Source organism: Dendrobates tinctorius, unplaced genomic scaffold (assembly GCF_039654945.1).
Source record: "Dendrobates tinctorius isolate UK_male_01 unplaced genomic scaffold, ASM3965494v1 ptg000135l, whole genome shotgun sequence".
NCBI lineage: Eukaryota > Metazoa > Chordata > Amphibia > Anura > Dendrobatidae > Dendrobates > Dendrobates tinctorius.
Genome location: NW_027361803.1, coordinates 229,516 through 252,236, shown reverse-complemented (window position 1 = coordinate 252,236; position 22,721 = coordinate 229,516). Strand labels below are relative to the sequence as shown.

General features: G+C 43.3%; 1 protein-coding gene across 1 annotated transcript in view; it reads left to right on the top strand.

Moving 5' to 3' along the window:
• The first annotated feature begins 280 nt into the window (after window positions 1-280).
• Window positions 281-22,721, top strand: part of FECH (ferrochelatase) — a 42,202-nt gene continuing 19,761 nt past the window's right edge. The window contains exons 1-3 of the mRNA XM_073543826.1: window positions 281-521; window positions 21,621-21,735; window positions 22,389-22,508. Coding sequence (XP_073399927.1) covers window positions 461-521; window positions 21,621-21,735; window positions 22,389-22,508 — 296 coding nt within the window. The 5' untranslated portion in view covers window positions 281-460. The remainder of the gene's footprint in view (window positions 522-21,620; window positions 21,736-22,388; window positions 22,509-22,721) is intronic.

The window sequence follows — 22,721 nt, the reverse complement described above, 5'->3', positions numbered from 1 at the left end:
TGTAGGAACCAATCAGATTCCAGCTTTCATTGTCCAAGATCAGCTCTCAAGATGTAAGATGAGCTCTTACTGGCTGGATTTGGATCACTTATCCTGGCTACAAAGTTCAAGTTTTCATTTATATGTGTACCTGTATCAAAATGAAAGCAGTATCCTGATTGGTTGCCATGGAAGCATGTGCCCGTAGTAACCAATCAAATTCCGGCTATAATGTTCCCAGCGGAGGTGACAGATAAAAGGCTTTGTGATTGGCTGCTATGGGTAGTTCCGGGTAGTGACAGTTTAGGCTGTGTGTGCTAGCACCGCAGCCTGATCAGTCACGCTGGGCGCAGGCAGTCCGCGTGTGCTGTGTGGGAGGCTCCCGGACGGCCCTCTATGGGCGCATGTGTGTGTGGGCACTGCCCACCGGAGGCGCCTCTTATACAACCGCAGCGGGGGCAGCGGGCCACACACTGAGGGAATGCCTGGGCTTCTGTCAGACATGGCTGCCCTGAGAGCTGCGCGCCGGCTGCTGGCACACAGTGAGTGCGGGTTCTGCTTCCTGATCAGCCGGGAGTGATCTCTGAGGAGGGGCCGGGAGCAACTGGGCTGCTGTATACTGTGTATATACTGCTGTATACTGTGTATATACTGCTGTATACTGTGTATATACTGCCCGCTGTATATACTGCTGTATACTGTCTGCTGTATATACTGCCCACTGTATACTGTGTATATACTGCCCGCTGTATACTGTGTATATACTGCCCGCTGTATACTGTGTATATACTGCCCGCTGTATACTGTGTATATACTGCCCGCTGTATACTGTGTATATACTGCCCGCTGTATACTGTGTATATACTGCCCGCTGTATATACTGCTGTATACTGTCTGCTGTATATACTGCCCGCTGTATACTGTGTATATACTGCCCGCTGTATACTGTGTATATACTGCCCGCTGTATACTGTGTATATACTGCCCGCTGTATATACTGCTGTATACTGTCTGCTGTATATACTGCCCACTGTATACTGTGTATATACTGCTGTATGCTGTGTATATACTGCTGTATACTGTGTATATACTGCTGTATACTGTGTATATACTGCCCGCTGTATATACTACTGTATGCTGTGTATATACTGCTGTATACTGTCTGCTGTATATACTGCTGTATGATGTGTGTATATACTGCCCATTGTATACTGTGTATATACTGCCCACTGTATATACTACTGTATGCTGTGTATATACTGCTGTATACTGTGTATATACTGCCCGCTGTATATACTACTGTATGATGTGTATATACTGCCCACTGTATACTGTGTATATACTGCTGTATGCTGTGTATATACTGTGTATATACTGCTGTATACTGTGTATATACTGCCCGCTGTATATACTACTGTATGCTGTGTATATACTGCTGTATACTGTCTGCTGTATATACTGCTGTATGATGTGTGTATATACTGCCCATTGTATACTGTGTATATACTGCCCACTGTATATACTACTGTATGCTGTGTATATACTGCTGTGTGCTGTATACTGTCTGCTGTATGTACTGCTGTGAACTGTGGATTTACTGCTCTGTGTACTGTATACTACGTGCTGTATATATACTGCTGTATACTGTGTATTTACTGCTGTGTACTGCCTGCTGTATATACTCCTGTATGCTGTATATGTACTGCTGTGTGCTGTATACTGTGTATGTTCTGCTGTATGTACTGCCTGCTGTATATACTACTGTATGCTGTGTATATACTGCTGTACACTACCTGTTGTATGTACTGCTGTGTACTGTATACTACGTGCTGTGTATATACTGCTGTATACTGTGTATATACTGCTGTATGTACTGCCCGCAGTATATACTACTGTATGCTGTATATATACTGCTGTGTGCTCTATGCTGTATACTGTCTGCTGTATGTACTGTGTATTTACTGCTCTATATACTGCTGTATATTCTGCTGGGTGCTGTGTATGTACTGCCCGCTGTATACTGTGTATATACTGCTGTATACTGCCTGCTGTACAGTTGTGGCCAAAAGTATTGACACCCCTGCAATTCTGTCAGCTAATACTCAGTTTCTTCCTGAAAATGATTGCAAACACAAATTCTTTGTTATTATTATCTTCATTTAATTTGTCTTAAATGAAAAAACACAAAAAGAATTGTCCTAAAGCCAAATTGGATATAATTCCACACCAAACATAACAAAGAGGGTGGACAAAAGTATTGGCACTGTTCGAAAAATCATGTGATGCTTCTCTAATTTATGTAATTAACAGCACCTGTAACTTACCTGTGGCACCTAACAGGTGTTGGCAATAACTAAATCACACTTGCAGCCACTTGACATGGATTAAAGTTGACTGAACCTCTGTCCTGTGTCCTTGTGTGTACCACATTGAGCATGGAGAAAAGAAAGAAGACCAAAGAACTGTCTGAGGACTTGAGAAACCAAATTGTGAGGAAGCATGAGCAATCTCAAGGCTACAAGTCCATCTCCAAAGACCTGAATATTCCTGTGTCTACCGTGCGCAGTGTCATCAAGAAGTGTAAAGCCCATGGCACTGTGGCTAACCTCCCTAGATGTGGACGGAAAAGAAAAATTGACAAGAGATTTCAACGCAAGATTGTGCGGATGTTGGATAAAGAACCTCGACTAACATCCAAACAAGTTCAAGCTGCTCTGCAGTCCGAGGGTACAACAGTGTTAACCCGTAATATCCGTCGGCGTCTGAATGAAAAGGGACTGTATGGTAGGAGACCCAGGAAGACCCCACTTCATAAAAAAACCAGGCTGGAGTTTGCCTAAACTTACCTGAAAAAGCCTAAAACGCTTTGGAAGAATGTTCTCTGGTCAGATGAGACAAAAGTAAAGCTTTTTGGGCAAAGGCATCAACATAGAGTTTACAGGAGAAAAAAAAGAGGCATTCAAAGAAAAGAACACGGTCCCTACAGTCAAACAAGGCGGAGGTTCCCTGATGTTTTGGGGTTGCTTTGCTGCCTCTGGCACTGGACTCCTTGACCGTGTGCATGGCATTATGAAGTCTGAAGACTACCAACAAATTTTGCAGCATAATGTAGGGCCCAGTGTGAGAAAGCTGGGTCTCCCTTAAGGGTCATGGGTCTTCCAGCAGGACAATGACCCAAAACACACTTCAAAAAGCACTAGAAAATGGTTTGAGAGAAAGCACTGGAGACTTCTAAGGTGGCCAGCAATGAGTCCAGACATGAATCCCATAGAACACCTGTGGAGAGATCTAAAAATGGCAGTTTGGAGAAGGCACCCTTCTAATATCAGGGACCTGGAGCAGTTTGCCAAAGAAGAATGGTCTAAAATTCCAGCAGAGCAATGTAAGAAACTCATTGATGGTTACCGGAAGCGGTTGGTCGCAGTTATTTTGGCTAAAGGTTGTGCAACCAAGTATTAGGCTGAGGGTGCCAATACTTTTGTCTGGCCCATTTTTGGAGTTTTGGGTGAAATGATCAATGTTTTGCTTAATTCTCTTTTGTGTTTTTTCATTTAAGACAAATTAAATGAAGATAATACCAAAGAATTTGTGTTTGCAATAATTTTCAGGAAGAAACTGATTATCTGACAAAATTGCAGGGGTGTCAATACAGTTGTGGCCACAAGTATTTACTGCTGGGTGCTGTATTCTGCCTGCTGTATACTGTGTATATAATGCTGGATGCTGTGTACTGCCTGATGTATATACTGCTGTATACAGGCTGCTGGGTATAAATACTACTGTATACTGTGTATAGTAGAATCATAGAATCATAGAATCGTAGAGTTGGAAGGGACCTCCTGGGCCATCTGGTCCAACCCCCTGCTCAAAGCAGGATTCGCTAAATCATCCCAGTCAGATGTCTGTCCAGCCTCTGTTTGAAGACTTCCATTGAAGGAGAACTCACCACTTCTCGTGGCAGCCTGTTCCACTCATTGATCACTCTAACTGTCAAAAAGTTTTTTCTAATATCTAATCTGTGTCTCCTCCCATTCAGTTTCATCCCATTGCTTCTAGTCTTTCCTTGTGCAAATGAGAATAAAGTTGATCCTTCTACAATGTGACAGCCCTTTAGATATTTGTAGACAGCAATTAAGTCTCCTCTCAGTCTTCTCTTTTGCAAACTAAACATTCCCAAATCCTGCAACCTTTCCTCATAAGACAGGGTTTGCAGACCGGTCACCATTCTGGTCGCTCTTTTCTGAACTTGCTCCAGTTTGTTGATGTCTTTTTTAAAATGTGGTGCCCAAAACTGGACACAATATTCCAGATGAGGTCTGACCAAAGAGGAAAAAAAAGTTACTGCTTTATTAGTACCGCGCGCTGACCGATTGCACCACTGGAGCCATGCGGGTGCACCACTGGAGCCATACTGTGCTGCTGTATGTGTATATACTACTGTGTGATTAGTACTGTGCTGTTGTATATACTGCATACTGTGCATATACGCTACTTTGCTGCCATAATGTGTACTGACTGCTGAGTTGCTGTATACAGCCGTTTAGTAAATTCAAAATAGTTATTTTTCCCATTAATGTACACTCTGCACCCCATCTTGACTGAGAAGAAAATGTAGACATTTTTGCAAACTTATTAAAAAAGAAAAACTGAAATATCACATGGTCATAAGTATTCAGACCCTTTGCTCAGTATTGAAGCACCTTTTTGAGGTAGTACAGCCATGAGTCTTCTTGGGAGTGATGCAACAAGTTTTTCACACCTGGATCTGGGGATCCTCTGCCATTCTTCCTTCCTCCTACAGTTCCGTCAGGTTGGATGGTGAACGTTGGTGGACAGCCATTTTCAGGTCTCTCCAGAGATGCTCAATTGGGTTTAGGTCAGGGCTCTGGCTGGGCCAGTCAAGAATAGTCAGAGTTGTTCTGAAGCCACTCCTTTGTTATTTTAGCTGTGTGCTTAGGGTCATTGTCTTGTTGGATGGTGAACCTTTGGCCAACTCTGAGGTCCAGAGCACTCTGGAAGCAGTTTTCATCCAGGATATCTCTGTACTTGGCCGCATTCATGTTTCCTTCAATTGCAACCAGTCGTTCTGTCCCTGCAGCTGATAAACACCCCTACAGCATGATGCTGCCACCACCATGTTTCACTGTTGGGATTGTATTGGGCAGGTGATGAGCAGTGCCTGGTTTTCTCCACACATACCACTTAGAATTCTCACCAAAAAGTTCTATCTTCGCCTCATCAGACCAGAGAATTGTGTTTCTCATAGTCTGGGAGTCCTTCATGTGTTTTTCAGCAAACTCTATGCGGGCTTTCATATGTCTGGCACTGAGGAGAGGCTTCTGTCGGGTCACTCCGCCATAAAGGCCTGACTGGTGGAGGGCTGCAGTGATAGTTGACTTTGTGGAACTTTCTCCCATCTCCCTACTGCATCTGTGGAGCTCAGCCACAGTGATCTTGGGGTTCTTCTTTACCTCTCTCACCAAGGTTCTTCTCCCACGATTGCTCAGTTTGGCTGGATGGCCAGGTCTAGGAAGACTTCTGGTGGCCCCAAACGTCTTCCATTTAAGGATTATGGAGGACACTGTGCTCTTCGGAACCTTGAGTTCTGCAGAAATTCTTTTGTAACCTTGGCCAGATCTGTGCCTTGCCACAATTCTGTCTCTGAGCTCCTTGGACAGCATGTGACTTAAATATGAGTGTCTGAGCAAAGGGTCTGAATACTTATGACCATGTGATATTTCAGCTTTTCTTTTTTAGTAAATTTGCAAACATTTCTGGGTTTTCTTCTCAGTCAAGATGGGGTGCAGAGTGTACATTAATGAGAAAAAGAATAACTTTTTTTGAATTTACCAAATTGCTTCAATGAAAAGGAGTGAAAAATTAGTCTGAATACTTTCCGTCCCCACTGTATGCTGCTGTATACTGTGTATATATTGCTGAATATATATATATATATATATATACTACTGTGCTGATGTGTACTGTGTATATGTTGTATATAGCTGAAACCAGAAGTTTACATACACTATATAAAAAGACACCTCTTCATGGTTTTCTCAATATCAACCCCACAACGATTACCCCACTTGCGTCCGCTACAAGGCAAGTGGGATGAGCAAGGCTAAGTGCCACAATTGATGCATCTTAGAGATGCGCCTTTTTTGGGACTGCTGAGAGCTGATGTTTTTAGCTGGGGGGGCAATATCCATGGCCCCTTCCCAAGCTATTAATATCAGCCCCCAGTCGTCTGCTTTCCCTCTGCTGGTTACGAAAATTGCGTGAGAGCCCATGCCATTTTTTTTCCCCAAAAAATAATGTTAAATACATGTACAATAATTTGCACACACTGTACTAATTGGATTTGTCACACACATGTATATATCTACCTATTCTGTATGTAAACCATCTCTATCCTGTTGGCTTTTGCTGTGATTTTACCCTACCGACGCTGCTTTATTACCGGCTTTTCTTCTATCTATCTATGTAATATAAATACCGTATAAGCCGAGGCACCTAATTTTGCCACGGAAAACTTGGTAAGCTTATTGACTCGAATATAAGCCGGATATGCATTGTCCCCTCATCCTGTCCTGCTATGTGTGGCTTCCCTCCCATCCTATGCATGGCTCCCTTGGTCTCATCGTTGTATGTATGGCTCACTAAACCACTCGACGTCCCTGCACCTCCGTTGTCCCGGCTCGGCAACTCTTCCTGTGCTGAATACTCACGTGGCCCCGCTCATTAAGGTATGCGCTCCCTGCCTATGGGAGTGGATATACGTGCATATTCATTACCTTAATGAGCGGTACCACATGATCGCTCTGCACAGGAAGAGCTGCCGAGAAGGAGATGCAGCGACGGCCCGGAGAGGGTGACTATGATGTCTTCTGGAAGCCGGCGGCAGCTGTCACTGTGCCACAGCCGCCGGCTCCTGCCGCTGTTCCTCCGCTCCCCCTTCCCCACCGGCTTTCTGGACAATGACTCTTGTATAAGCTGAGGGGGGAGTTTTCAGCACAAAAAAAGTGCTGAAAATCTCGGTTTATACACGTGTATATACGGTACGTGTGTGTGTGTGTGTGTGTGTGTATATATATATATATATATTTATTTATATATCTCCTGTCACTATGATTTTACTGTAGCCGCATATGAATTGCTGGCTTTTCTAATGACATCCGTGCGTAAAAATCGGACAGCACTCGCACCATTTTTTTCCTCTGTCTGATTTCAGCTGAGAGTGCGCAGGTGAGATGTATATCGTTTTATTTTTTTTTTATCGGATTGCACTCGTCCGTTTTTCTCGCAAATGAGTATGAGCCCTAAGGGCAAAAATTACAGGTATCAGGGTATGCCGCACTGTTGGTGCAAATACTTTAAGGAAGTTGCATCATGATATTTTATTGGGGGTACTAACCTTTATCTGCATGCACAAGAGACAACAAACGCAGCAAAACCTGCTTTTTGTAAACAGCTTCTTTACTGCCAAGAGAGCAAGTTTTGCCTGCAGACAAAAATGCAGCAAAAATGCAACATGTGAACATATTCTTCGTCACATATTTAGTAGAAGGAAGTCTGCCTTTGTGCAATTTTAAGTGTTGCGTAGTCTATGAGTATATACACTCTACCTTTTCTGAAAGGTCACAGAGGCTGCAACACCATTATGGAAGTTGTCCATAACTTCTTGTCATACCCTTCGCCCCGATAAAATAATACTGTTTGTACTCTGCTCCCGTGCCCACGCCGTTCCCGTGGTTTCAGTACTTCCAGTCCCAGGGCTCCCATGCTGTTGTGACACCAGCACCCAATCAGCACTGGTGTCACTTCTCGCCTGCTGTCAAATTGCGCATGAAGAGGCAGTCTGAGACTGGCTGCAGCCGAGTCTTTTTCTTCATGTTCGTTTTGTCCGATGGTGAGGACAGTAATGCCGGCGTCGCATGTCACAACAACCGTAAGAAAGGCCCAGGAGCCAGAGTGCCGACTCTGCAGGAACGGTGCCGGCATGGGAGGGTGAGTAAAAGCTTTATTATTTTATTGGCGCCAAACATTTTGATAAGGAGTTCGCCTAGTAGTGGACAACCCCTTTAAGCATGAAGAGCCACTAACCAAAAACCATGAAGACTAAGGAGATTTCCAAACAAATCAGGGACAAAGTTGTTGAGAAGTACAAGTCAAGGTTGGGTTAAAAGAAAAATAAAAAAAATTATCCCAATCTGATGATCAAGAGAACACCATCAAATCCACTCTCCTCAAATGGAAAGAAATGGTACCACAACAAACCTGCCAAGAGAGAGCACTCTCCAAAATTCTCAGCCTGGCCAAGGAGGGTATTAGTCAGAGAAGGCAGCACTGAGACCCAAGGTAACCCTGAAGGAGGTGTAAAGTTCCCAAGCAGAGACTGGAGTATCTGTCGATATGACCACAATAAGCCATATACTCCACAGAGGTTGTCTTTATGGACGAGTGGGCAGAAAAAAGCCTTTACTTTCATACAAAAAGTATAAGGCTCATTTTGAGCTTGCCAAAATACATGTGGGAGACTCCCAGATGTATGGAGGAAGGTACTGGGGTTAGATAAGACTAACATTTACCTTTTTGGCCACCAAGGTTAACGCTATTTGTCTGTTGCACAAATCAACACAGCTCATCATCCCAAGAACACCATCCACACAGTAAAACCTGGTGGTAGCAGCATCATGCTGTGGGGATGTTTTTGTGCAGCAGGGACAAGGAAAATGGTCCGAGTTGAGGGGAAGATGGATGGTGCGGAATACAGGGATATTCTTGAGCAAAACTTCCTTGTTCTGTCAGTGATTTGAGACTGGGACAGAGGTTCACCTTCCAACAATGACCCAAAGCATACTGCTAAAGCAACACTCGAGTGGTTTAAAGGGAACCTGTCAATAGGTTTTGCCAATATGTGTTACGGTCACCGCCTTTCATGGCTTATCTACAGCATTTTATAATACTGTATGTAAGCCCCCTATCCGATCTGCAAGAGAAGAAAAATAACTTTTATTATATACTCACTTGGGGGGGCGGTCCGGTCTGATGGGTGTCTCAGGTCCTAGTCTCGCGCCTCCCATCTTCTTGTGATGCTGCCCTCCTGCTTGCTTCATGGCTCCTGCGCAGGCGTACTTCTCATCCCTGTTGAGGGCTGAGCAAACTCCTGCACTGCGCAGGTGCTGGGCCTCTCTGACCGTTCCCAGTGCCTGCGCCCTGCAGTACTTTGCTCTGCCCTCAACAGGGCAGGTAAGTAAACCCAGGAATTTTCAGGAACTGGAGGCTTTTTGCCAAGAAGAGTGGGCAGCTTTACCATCTGAGAAAATAAAGAACCTCATTCACAACTACCACAAAAGACTTCAAGCTGTCATTGATGATAGAGGGGGCAATACACAGTATAAAGAAATGGGGTATGTGAACTTTTGATCAGGGTCATTTGGATGTTTAGGGTTGTCATTATGATTTAAAAAGAGAAAACACAGTAGTTTGACAATAAATGGCTTCCCCCCCCCCACCACCACTAACCATGAGTGGAGAAAAGATTTTGGTGTTGGCCTTTTTTCAGAGCATATGGACAAGGCCTGTTTCACACACCAGTTTTTTTCCTATCAGTCAAGATCCGCCAATTTTTTTAAAAAACGGAGCCGCTAAAAAAGGGGCGGATCCGTTTTTTACACCCATAAATTTACATTATTGGCGGAACCTGACTGATGGTCGTCGTCAAACTTGTTATTGTACGGATCCGCCAAGATTTTAGCAGCTCCCGGGCAGATGAGACGGACCCTGCAAAGTTTTTTTGCAGTGACGGTCCGCTATGTTCACTCTGGGAAGCATTTTAACCCTTAACTACCGCCCGCCCGAGAGCCGCTAAAATATCTCGCGATAATTGTGATCGCGCACCAACTCCCGCGATGCTCCGGCGGGATCGCGCACCAACTCCCGCGATGCTCCGGCGGGATCGCGCTCCATATCCCGGCCGCGATTTACATCCAAATCGCGATCGCCTGATCATGCCCGCGAGTTCCCTGCTCTCTTCTCGCGGCCCCGCTACATCGCTGGTAAAAAAAATTTTTTCCAGGACCGCGGTTCCTTTAGCGCTCCTAGATCGGCAGCTCCCGTTGGTGTTTCGACGGTCACGGATCTGTTCTCCGTCTTTTTGGTGGCTGGCAACTGACTGCAGAAACGTAAGTGTGAAACAGGCCTAAGAAAGCAAAAAGTCCTGCCGGATATGTAAACTTTTGAGCACAACTGTATATAGTGTCATGTAAAAGTTTTTGCACCCCTGATCAAAATTACTGTTACTGTGAACAGTTAAAAGCAAGTTGAAGATTAAATGATCTTTAAAAAGGTCTAAAGTTAAAGATGACACACTTCCTTTTGTATTTTAGGCAGAAACAAATACGGTAAATATATAATTTTTACCTTTATTAAATTTTAAAAATTTACAAAAAGGAAAATATGTTGAAGCAAAAGTTTGAGCACCCTGTATGGTTAGTACTGAGCTCCCCCTTTTGCAATTTTCACAGCTTGTAGACGGTTTTTGTAGCCAGACAAGACTCTTATGAACTCATTTTGGCTCTCATAGACTTGCATTGAGAGCTCGTGGTCAGGTGCAGTCACAAGATGGCAGCGCCAGGAAGAGCTGAAGACGGTGGTGGTTGAATATTATAGTGGGTGTAGGGATCTTGCATTAGTGACACCACTCCAGCGGTATTAATCATACCACTCGCAACTGGTTTTCCAGATTTGCGTCGGTACATCACATAGACGCTTAGGGCATCAGTGCATCACATAGGACATGCTGGGGTCATCTATGTGTCACATAGGAGACACTGGTGGCATCAACTTCGTGACTGGCGTCTACCTGTTGACCGCAGAAAAGGTCAGGTTGCCCATCTGTTTTTTTAGATGACCCAAACAGTCTGAAGGGGGCTTCATCAGAGAAATAAACTGTACCCCAGTCAGTTACAGAAGAACTGAAAACCACAAACTAATGGCCTAAAATACCAGACTAGTAAGATATTCAGATAAAATTACCTTTATTTATTTAACAAATTGGCAAACGGTAGTACTACATCAAAAAATGTGCCCGTACTAGGAATATACATTTAAAAATACAAAAAAAAGTAAAAAAAAAATTCACAATGGTAGGAAAGGAAGGACGGCGGACCAAAGAAAGGGGAATAGAACGTAAATGATTATGAGCCATCTTGGGGGCTTATTTATGTGATCATTCAGGGAGGAACTGAACAAGGGATTGTGTATCCTAAAAAAAAGTGTGTTAAATTCCAAAAGGGGTAAAATGTGCTCAAATAATTGAACTAAAATATAAGTCCAAAAAGTGGGGCATATGCCCAAAATCGGGGCCCTGAAGTGGTGAAAATAAAAGCAAAAAGGCAGAAAAACAATAAAATGTAGAAAAGTGAACAATCACAAACTTCCTTCAGAATGTCAGTCTCTTCTGATGCTATTCTTGGAGAGAAATGGCTTCCTTGCAGCTTCCAAAAGCCTTTATTTCGCTGTGCGTGCAGATGCACTGACGCCTGCCTGCTGCCATTCCTGAGCAAGCTCTGCACTGGTGTTATAGTGATCGTGTAGCTAAATCCTTTTTAGGAGATAGTCCTGACAGTTGATGGACTTTCTTCGGCACCCTAAAACCTTCTTCTGAGCAATTTAAACTCTTTTCAAGGTTTTGATAGTGATAAATGGTTGATTTGGGGGGGAAATCTTGCAAACAGCAATGTCCTTGCCTATAAAGCCCTTTTGATGCAAACCAACAACTGCACATGTTGCCTTTAAGGTAACCATGGTTAACAGAAGACATTAATTTCAAGTACTAGCCTCCTTGTAAAGAGACTATTCTACTATCATCACTCTGTCATGATGATCAAATTTTGTCAGCTGCCTTGCTGAGCTAGCGAGAAGATCACTGAAATAATTTAAGCAGTTTCATTTTGAAATTTGGTGGAATATATAATTTTTTTTTTTTTTTTTTTTTTTTTTTACATGGAGGAATTTAGTAATTGTGACGGGGTTACCAGAGTAGAGGACATTCCCTTCATATTTTAATGGAAAGGAATCCCTGCAATCCATCTGTTCATTCTTTGAAACAGTCTAGAATTATTCAAATCGCCACTATAAGCAACATTAGTGAAAATCAGAATTTTGTCTAAGGCCGGAGTCGCACTGGCGAGGAATACGGCCGAGTGAGAGGCGCTAAAAGCACGCATTAGACACGGACAAATGATTCTCTATGGAGTCACTCGCACCAGGCGTATATTTCTCATCCGTATTCTACGCTCCGTGCCAATCGCAGCATGCTGCGATTGTCAGCGTACTACGCCCGTAGTACGCCAATGCAAGTCTATGGGTGCGCAAAAAATACGGATTACACACGGACCACACCTGTGATTTGCGAGAAATACGCACCCGGTGTCTTTTAGCAAAGCCGGCAATTCAGTGCCTATACAGTAAACTCACCCTGACAGGTTTAATAAAGAAACGAATGAATAGATAGACACATAGAATACACACACAATGCGTATATATATATATATATATATATATGTCTATATCTATTCTTTGGTTTCTGTTATAAACCCTGTCATAGGGCTCCATTATATGTCCATTTTGCAAGCCTGCGAGAAAATCTCGCCATACGGATAAAATGTGCAAAATACGCGACCACACCTTGATTACGGATGACATACGGAGCACTGTTTAGGGGCCATTCATCCGTATTACGCATGTAAAATACTGACCGTATTTTGCGCCGGTTAGTGTGACCCTGGCCTTAGTCTCAAAACTTTCAGCAATGACTGTAACTTGCCATTCTATATATCTACTGACTGCTATGCTGTATATAAACCCCCCCCCCCCCAAAAAAAAAAAAAGAAAGAAAAAAAAAGTCTGCTGCATAAAATGTAAATAAAACAAATGATTTGGAAATGTTATATCCATATTTTATTCACAGCAGAACATAGGACTCAGATCAGGAGTAGAACGTTGGAGATTTTTACTTTTTGTGTGAAAAAATTACTCATTTAGAAATTGGCAGTGGCACATCTCAAAAAAACAGTTGTGCCCGGGCCATGTTCACCATTTTTTTTTTTTGCAGCGTCCCCTCTTCTTTTTACAACAATCTGTAAATGTTTGCGAAGTGAGGAGACTTTTTCTGGAGTTTGGGAAGAGGAGCATTGTCCACTGGTCAGATTCTCGCTGGTCGTACTGAAATGTTCAAGACCTTCCTTGAAATAGACTTTGTATGGATGGAGCATATGTTGTTCTACCACCTCTATATAACACTCAGCAGTGATGGCGCCTTTCATGTGTGCGCTACCCCTGCCATAGGGACTAATGTGTCTCATATATCAGAGATATAGAACTGTGTTCTAATAACAAGCTGGATGGTCCCTCTCCTCGATAACAACAAGCTGGATGGTCCCTCTCCTCGATAACAACAAGCTGGATGGTCCCTCTCCTCGATAACAACAAGCTGGATGGTCTCTCTCCTCGATAACAACAAGCTGGATGGTCCCTCTCGGTAACAACAAGCTGGATGGTCCCTCTCGGTAACAACAAGCTGGATGGTCCCTCTCCTCGGTAACAACAAGCTGGATGGTCTCTCTCCTCTTGAGTCCACAGGACACAATGTCCTGGTTTCCTTAAAGAATTTCACATTTTCGTTCATCTGTCTACAGAACAGTTTTCCATTTTTGTCTCCGTCCATTATAAATGAGCTTTGGCCCGGAGAAGACTACAGCGCTTCTGTATTGTGTTGATATATGGCTTCTCTGCATTACAGAGCTATAACTTGTATCTGTGGATTGCACAGTGAACTGTACTCGCAGACAATGTTTTCTAGAATTTTCCTGAGCTCTCGCAGTGATTTGGACCGTGAATCATGCCTGTTTTTAATGCTGTTGCTGCCTGAGATCCCAGACAATATGAGCCTCAGATATTGACCGTTGGTCTCGTCCCTTGTGCACATGGACTTCAATCTCTGAATCTTTTGATATTATAACCTGTAGATGGGTGGGATATTCAAACTCATTGAAATGTTGTTAAAAATGCTTTAGTTTTTTTTTCAGATTAGTGAACCTCTGACCTTCTTTGCTTCTGGGAGACTTTGCCTCTCTCACATGCGCTTTTTATACACTGTCATGGGACATACGGTAGTTTAAAAATTGACCCTCCTTCAGTTTTTTTAACTAGCACCTCTTACTTTTCCTGCCTTTTGTTAAACCTGTCACAACTCTTTTGAGATGTAGCTGTCATCAGTTTCAAAGAAGCTGGGGGGGGGGGGGGGGGGAGTAGGAGGGAATGTCCCAATGTTCAACTTCTGATCTATGGTGAATGAAATGATGTGGGCATCTCCTCTCCTATTAACTTTCACAAGTGCACATGCTCCGTTTTATTGGAAACATTTCAATCATCTTAAAATTGTGATGTAAGAAAAAAAAAAAGTGAAGATTGCTTGTTTTTGCAGTATACAGTCATGGCCAAAAGTTTAGAGAATGACACAAATATTAATTTTTACAAAGTCTACTGATTCATTTTTTCTAATGGCAATTTGCATCTACTCCAGAATGTTATAGAGTGATCAGCTTAACAGCAATTACTTGCAAAGTCAATATTTGCCTAGAAAATTAACTTTATCCCCCAAAACACATTTCAACATCATTGCAGCCCTGCCTTAAAAGGACCAGCTAACATCATTTCAGTGATTGCTCCATTAACACAGGTGTGGGTGTTGATGAGGACAGGGCTGGAGATCAATCTGTCATGATTAAGTAAGAATGACACCACTGGACACTTTAAAAGGAGGCTGGTGCTTGGCATCATTGTTTCTCTTCTGTTAACCATGGTTCTCTCTAAAGAAACACGTGCAGTCATCATTGCACTGCACAAAAATGGCCTAACAGGGAAGAGTATCGCAGCTAGAAAGATTGCACCTCAGTCAACAATCTATCGCATCATCAAGAACTTCAAGGAGAGAGGTTCCCTTGTTGCAAAAAAGGCTCCAGGGTGCCCAAGAAAGACCAGCAAGCGCCAGGACCGTCTCTTAAAAGTGTTTCAGCTGCGGGATCGGGCTACCAGCAGTGCAGAGCTTGCTCAAGAATGGCAGCAGGCAGGTGTGAGTGCATCTGCACGCACTGTGAGGTGGAGACTCTTGGAGCAAGGCCTGGTCTCAAGTAGGGCAGCAAAGAAGCCACTTCTCTCCAGAAAAAACATCATGGACAGACTGATATTCTGCAAGAGGTACAGGGAGTGGACTGCTGAGGACTGGGGTAAAGTCATTTTCTCTGATGAATCCCCTTTTCGATTGTTTGGGACATCTGGAAAACGACTTATTCGGAGACCAGGTGAGCACTACCATCAGTCTTTTCTCATGCCAACTGTCAAGCATCCTGAAACCATTCATGTGTGGGGTGGCTTCTCAGCCAAGGGAATGGGCTCTCTCTCAGTCTTGCCTAAAAACACAGCCATGAATAAAGAATGGTACCAGAATGTCCTCCAAGAGCAACTTCTCCCAACCGTCCAAGAGCAGTTTGGCGATCAACAATGCCTTTTTCAACATGATGGAGCACCTTGCCATAAAGCAAAGGTGATAACTAAATGGCTCAGGGAACAAAACATAGAGATTTTGGGACCATGGCCTGGAAACTCCCCAGATCTTAATCCCATTGAGAACTTGTGGTCAATCATCAAGAAACGGGTGGACAAACAAAAACCTTCAAATTCAGACAAAATAAAAGCATTGATTTTGCAAGAATGGACTGCTATCAGTCAGGATTTGATCCAGAAGTTGATTGAGAGCATGCCAGGGAGAATTGCTGAGGTCCTGAAGAAGAAGGGTCAACACTGCAAATATTGACTTGCTGCATTAACTCATTCTAACTGTCAATATAACCTTTTGTTACTCATAATATGATTGCAATTATATTTCTGTATGTGATAAAAACATCTGACAAACACACATAAAAACCAGAGGCCAGCAGATCATGTGAAAATGTATGTGTCATTCTCAAAACTTTTGGCCATGACTGTAGTGCGCCCGTTCACAAGTCTTGAATTTCCTTGCAAAAACTCTTGTGAAATCAGCTTTTGAAATATTTGATCGATTACCATAATCTCTCCTGCTCCGATTATTATCTCTTTCTGAAACGCAAGAAATTAATTGCAAGTATAAATATCTACAACAAACGAGCTGGTAATTCGAGCCGCGGAGTCGTGGTTGACAGCTCAGGATAGCGTCTCTACTTTTTTTTTTTCTTTTTTTTTCTCCCCCCTCTCTCGTCCAGCTGTATAACTATACTGCCTCATATGTACCGCACTTTACTTTTATAGGGCTTGTACTCCTATACTATAATATACTGATTGCTGAAATGCACGCTCCGATGGGAATGAAACACTGCCAGCACAATATGTACTGTGACTGCTATACTAAATGACATATAATTTAGCAGTCTGTACATATGGGGCAGTCAGTATATATTTTATTGGCCATTGCTGAAGAGGATTTTTCCTCGTGTCTTTGGGGTAGTGTACACAAAAATACTAATGTACATCAGGGGCGCCCTGTATAATTTGATATTTATAAGGATTCACTGTAACTTTCCATCTGATGCAAAACAACAACTCCCATCATACACACTTGTGCTTTTTCAACAGCCACAGGCACCGACCTCAGAGCCGTCCCTTCAGCTGGCACAATGGCGGGGATATTACATAATAGTCACCAGGCTGTGGAGTCGGAGTCGGTGCTCATTTTGGTGGAGTTGGAGTCGGTATAAAATGGACCGACTCAGACTCCTAAAATATATAAATTGGGTACAGTAGTTCAATGCAGAATGTGATGAATATTTTTTCATAGGAATTTGGGAAAGTTATGAAATGTCCTATAAATGGCTGTTCTATTCCTGATCTATGTCTACATTCACACACAGCGGTTTTCCTGCGTTTTTTGAGGATACGTTTTTCAGTTGCAAAAGCCGATCAGCTTTTTAAAAAACCGCATCACCTGAAAGATTTTTGAGCTCATAGATAATGTTTTCAATAGCAAAAGCAGATTAGAAATCTGCTCTATCTATATATCCATATCTGTCTATCCATATCTTATCTGTACCAAATAGAATGAAAGCCGGGTAGCACACAGACTAACACTCCTCCTTTTTTTTTTTTTTTTTTTTTTTTTTAGCACCAGTCAGGTACACCTCATAGCTGCCCAAAAGGACGCCCAGGACAGGCATTGCTCGTCTTCAGTAACACATCAACATCAATTGATAGTTGGAATAAATAGACTGCATTCATCACCACATCTTCTTAAGGTGCAGGCTTTATTTTCAAGTGTAGGGGTGTGCAGTATGAGGTTCTGCAGCAGCTGAGGTGTGCAGTATGAAATTCTGCGGAACAGTATGAGGTTCTGCCCCCCCCCCCCCAGGTTTGATCCTGGCTACGCCTATGGTGTGAATGTAGCCTGAGGATCTAGGCTTTATCTTAGCCGACATAAGTCATAGTGTGTGTGTATGTGTGTGTGTGTATATATATATATATATATATATATATATATATATATATATATATATATATACTACAGACGACCAAAAGTTTGGACACACCTTCTCAATCAAAGCGTTTTCTTTATTTTCATGACTATGAAAATTGTAGATTCACTCTGAAGGCATCAAAACTATGAATTAACACATGTGGAATAATATAATTTAACAAAAAAGTGTGAAACAACTGAAAATACTGTATGTCTTATATTCTAGGTTCTTCAAAGGTTCTTTTGCTTTGATTTCTGCTTTGCACACTCTTGGCATTCTCTTGATGAGCTTCCAGAGGTAGTCACCGGAAATGGTTTTCACTTCACAGGTGTGCCCTGTCAGGTTTAATAAGTGGGATTTCTTGCCTTATAAATGAGGTCGGGACCATCAGTTATGTTGTGCAGAAGTCTGGTGGATAGTCTGATAGTCTTACTGAATAGACTGTTAGAATTTGTATTATGGCAAGAAAAAAGCAGCTGAGTAAAGAAAAACGAGTGGCCATCATTACTTTAAGAAATGAAGGTCAGTCTGTTCGAAAAATTGGGAAAACTTTGAAAGTGTCCCCAAGTGTAGTGGCAAAAACCATCAAGCGCTACAAAGAAACTGGCTCACATGAGGACCGCCCCAGGAATGGAAGACCAAGAGTCACCTCTGCTGCGGAGGATAAGTTCATCCGAGTCACCAGCCTCAGAAATCGCAGGTTAACAGCAGCTCAGATTAGAGACCAAGTCAATGCCACACAGAGTTCTAGCAGCAGACACATCTCTAGAACAACTGTTAAGAGGAGACTTTGTGCAGCAGGCCTTCATGGTAAAATAGCTGCTAGGAAACCACTGCTAAGGACAGGCAACAAGCAGAAGAGACTTGTTTGGGCTAAAGAACACAAGAAATGGACAATAGACCAGTGGAAATCTGTGCTTTGGTCTGATGAGTCCAAATTTGAGATCTTTGGTTCCAACCACCGTGTCTTTGTGCGCTGCAGAAAAGGTGAACGGATGGACTCTACGTGCCTGGTTCCCAGCTAGAAGCATGGAGGAGGAGGTGTGATGGTGTGGGGGTGCTTTGCTGGTGACACTTGGGGATTTATTCAAAATTGAAGGCCTACTGAACCAGCATGGCTACCACAGCATCTTGCAGCGGCATGCTATTCCTTCCGGTTTGTGTTTAGTTGGATCATCATTTTTTTTTTTTTTCAACAGGACAATGACCCCAAACACACGTCCAGGTTGTGTAAGGGCTATTTGACCAAGAAGGAGAGTGATGGGGTGCTACACCAGATGACCTGGCCTCCACAGTCACCAGACCTGAACCCAATTGAGATGGTTTGGGGTGAGCTGGACCGCAGAGTGAAGGCAAAAGGGCCAACAAGTGCTAAGCATCTCTGGGAACTCCTTCAAGACTGCTGGAAGACCATTTCTGGTGACTACCTCTTGAAGCTCATCAAGAGAATGCCAAGAGGGTGCAAAGCAGTAATCAAAGCAAAAGGTGGCTACTTTGAAGAACCTAGAATGTAAGACCTATTTTCAGTTGTTTCACACTTTAATTATATAATTCCACATGTGTTAATTCATAGTTTTGATGCCTTCAGAGTGAATCTACAATTTTCATAGTCATGAAAATAAAGAAAACTCTTTGAATGAGAAGGTGTGTCCAAACTTTGGTCTGTACCGTGTGTATGTAATCGATATTATACAGTGTATTACATATTTACAATTTATTACAGTTTTGTGTTCTAAAGTTGTATTCCAATAAACAGATATTATGTTCTGTCTAAATATCTTGATTATTGGATCATAGAAATGATTAAATGTCTGATGTTCACATTGTTCTACAATAAATTTTTCACTTAAATATAAGCAATATAAGTCGGAGTCGTGGAGTTGGAATTGGAGTCAGTGTAAGGCTGTGGGCACACGTAGCGTTTTAAAACGCTCACTAAAAACCGGACTCCTTCCCAGAAATCGCTCGTTTTTTTCCGCGCGATTTCACCGCGATTATGTTTGCGATTTTGCCGCGATTTTTGCGTGCGATATTCAAGCACTTTCCAAGCGATTTGAAGCATCGCTTGGAAAGTGATTGACAGGTTGGTCACACTCGTCAAACATAGTGTTTGATGAGTGTGAGCAGCTTTTTACTATTGAGGCCGCCTATGCGGCATCAATAGTGAAAGACAGAATGTTAAAAATGATTAAAAAAATAAAAAAAATCGGGGTATATTTACCTTCCGGCGTCCCGCGCTGCATTCCCGGCCTCAGCGTTCCCAGTAATGCCTTGCAAGACCTGTGATGACGTAGTCTCGCGTTGCTATAGCGATCTCGCAAGACCGCTAGAGTCACGCGAGACCACGTCATTACTGGACCGTGCCGCAAGGCATTACTGGGAACGCTTAGGCCGGGAATGCAGCGCGGGACATCGGAAGGTAAATATACCCCGATTTTTTTTTTTTTTATTTTTTGTTCTTTTTTTACAGGGGTATGGTACCCAGGGCCTGGAGGACAGTCTCCTCTCCTCCACACCGTGGGTACCAACCGCACATGAGACGCTTAACTTCCCGCATGGTGGGCATAGCCACATGCGGGAAGTAAGCGATTCTCATGCATTCCTATGGGTGCGGAATCGCGGCAATTCTTTGCGATTCCGCACAAAAGAATGAGCATGCTGCGATTTTTTTTCCGCGATGCAATTCCGCTGCGGAAAAAAGCGCAGCATTAGCACAGCATGTGCGGAATGCCATAGGAATGCATGGGGGGCGTTCTGTACACGATTTTTAAGCGTTTTCGCGCCGAAAATCGCTGCAAAAACGCTTAAAAATCGCTACGTGTGCACTCAGCCTTAGGGAAATTGAGGAGTCTGAGTCGCAGGTTTGGCTTACCGACTCCACAGCCCTAATAGTCACGTCCTTACATCCCTGATCTTTGCTGACGAAAGGAAAGGACGGTTCATCGGTCGCCGGGTGTCTGAGACGGTGAAGCAGTCAGACGCTTCATGTGGATATTTAATGGGCCATCTTGGTACACTTATGAAGCCCAACCGCAGGCAGTGCCGGAAATTAACATGCGAGACTCGGCCGTGTTTCTCACATGTGTGATCCCGGCCTTACAGGCGTTGTCCACTACTAAGCAATGCCTTCTCGATCTAAATGTTTGGCCTTGATAAAAGGGGGGGAAGCTTATAAGAATCGGGCTGTTTTCCAGTGGTGTCGGCACTCACTGTCCCGGGTCTCTCGTGCGGCTGCCCGGCATCCAGTCAGCGCTGGCATCGCTGTCCCTGCCTTATGTCGAGTTGAACACGAAGTCCTGGCTGCAGCTGATCCCTGACTTCCTCTCCATGTACAATCTGTAAGAAGGCGGGGACAGCGACACCAGCGCTGATCGGGCATCATGTGTCCCAAAAACCCCACAAGAGTTCCAGAACTGCGAGTGCCGACACGGCTAAAACGGAGCCAGAACCAGGAGGTGAGTATAGGCTTTTTTTTATTTTATGGGGGGCAAACGTTTAGATGGAGAAGTGGTTGTCCTAGTAGCGGACAGCCCCTCTTAATCTCCGCTCTGCATAACCTGCTACAGCGACCTCTCCTGGCAGCAAGAAGGTATTACATGGACCGATACACAACCTTTCTGGATTTTCTCCTACTGTAGTATGAATGTCTGGTGACATTTCTGCAATCTTCTTGTTCATCCACGTCTAACGTGTGCCCGTTCGTCGACATCTTCAACACCAATTTGCCGTCAAAAGCTGAAATCCTGTTTCAACGCTGCACCACAGCTGAAGATTTGGTGCTTTTGGACCCTCTCCAGTGCAAATTGTCAGCAGCCCACAGAGCATCTTCTATCTCCTGTCACGGGATCAGCCTGGATTTTTCAGACATCAGATGCTATTTAGGATACGGGCACACACTGAATATTTGCAGCAGATTTTTTTTTTTTTTTCTACTGCAAAAGCCATAGTGTTGGCAGGAAATAACGCTGCGTAAAAATTAATTAAAAAAAAAAAAAGTATTTTTATTTGTGGGAAAAACACCTGTATTAATGGATTGATGGGGGGGGGGGGGGGGGGACTTTCAACCCATTACTACTTTTTTTTTTTTTTCAGCTTTGAAGCCCGAGACGAAAGTATCTGTGATAGATCATCGGTGGAAATCTACAGCGGCAGCTGCTGCAGCGACCCAGGGCGTAGAGGCGAAGGCGCGTGTTCACCCTGATAAGAGGTACGCACCACACTCCCAGCATGGGTGTGACATCTGCTCGGACACAATCCAACTGCTGTGGGGTTTTCGCTTCTAGGCGTTTTTTTTTTTTTTTTTAATGCAAACTTTAAGCTTCATTTTCGAGCACCAGCAAAGCCTATGAAATTTCAGAAATGCCATGCGCACTTTTTTTTTTTTTTTCATCAGGATTTTGTGCTTTGTATGTTTTTTGTGGACATAGAGCACGTCGCTTCTTTTTTTTTTTTTTTTTTCAGGGTTTTCACCCATTGACATGAATGGGTGGTGAAAAAACTCACCAAAAATGCAAGTATCAGATTTTGCTGTTGTTTTTGGGCCTAAACCTGATTCTATGGAATAGGACTTTTTTTTTTTTTTTCCGACACTAAGGTTTATCAGCATGCACCAGAGACAAATCTAGCATGCCATAACCACCGCAAAAAAAAAAAGACAAGGAAAACATGCTTCTTTCATGCCAAGAGATCAGGTTTTGCTGCAGGAAAAAAAAAATGCGGAAAAAACACCTAGTGCAAACTTGGCATTAAGCGGTCTATTCGGGGAAATAAAACTGGCGACCGCAGCTCCCGTTGTCCGAATTCTTGAGCTGCGTTTATTATGCCATTTCAGTTTACTATAAACCGTATCTCTTTATCCAGGAAACCTAAAACCGGGATTCTGATGCTGAACATGGGCGGTCCAGAGACCCTCGATGACGTCCACGATTTCCTCCTTAGATTATTTTTAGACAAAGATCTCATGACGCTTCCAGCACAGAGGTGAATATGATATTGGAACGTGTGACTGCCGGCCTGTATGTATCCATATGTTGTGTCTTTAAAGAAGCACTCTGGGAATTTTTTTTTTTTTTTCAGTTCGGTGTTGCACCCCCTGCGTTTTCCCATGCGTTTTTGCTCATATAATTGATGGTATGCGGAGTCGCGGGCGATGCTGCGTTTTTTACCGCTAAGCGATTCCGCAGCGGTAAAAAA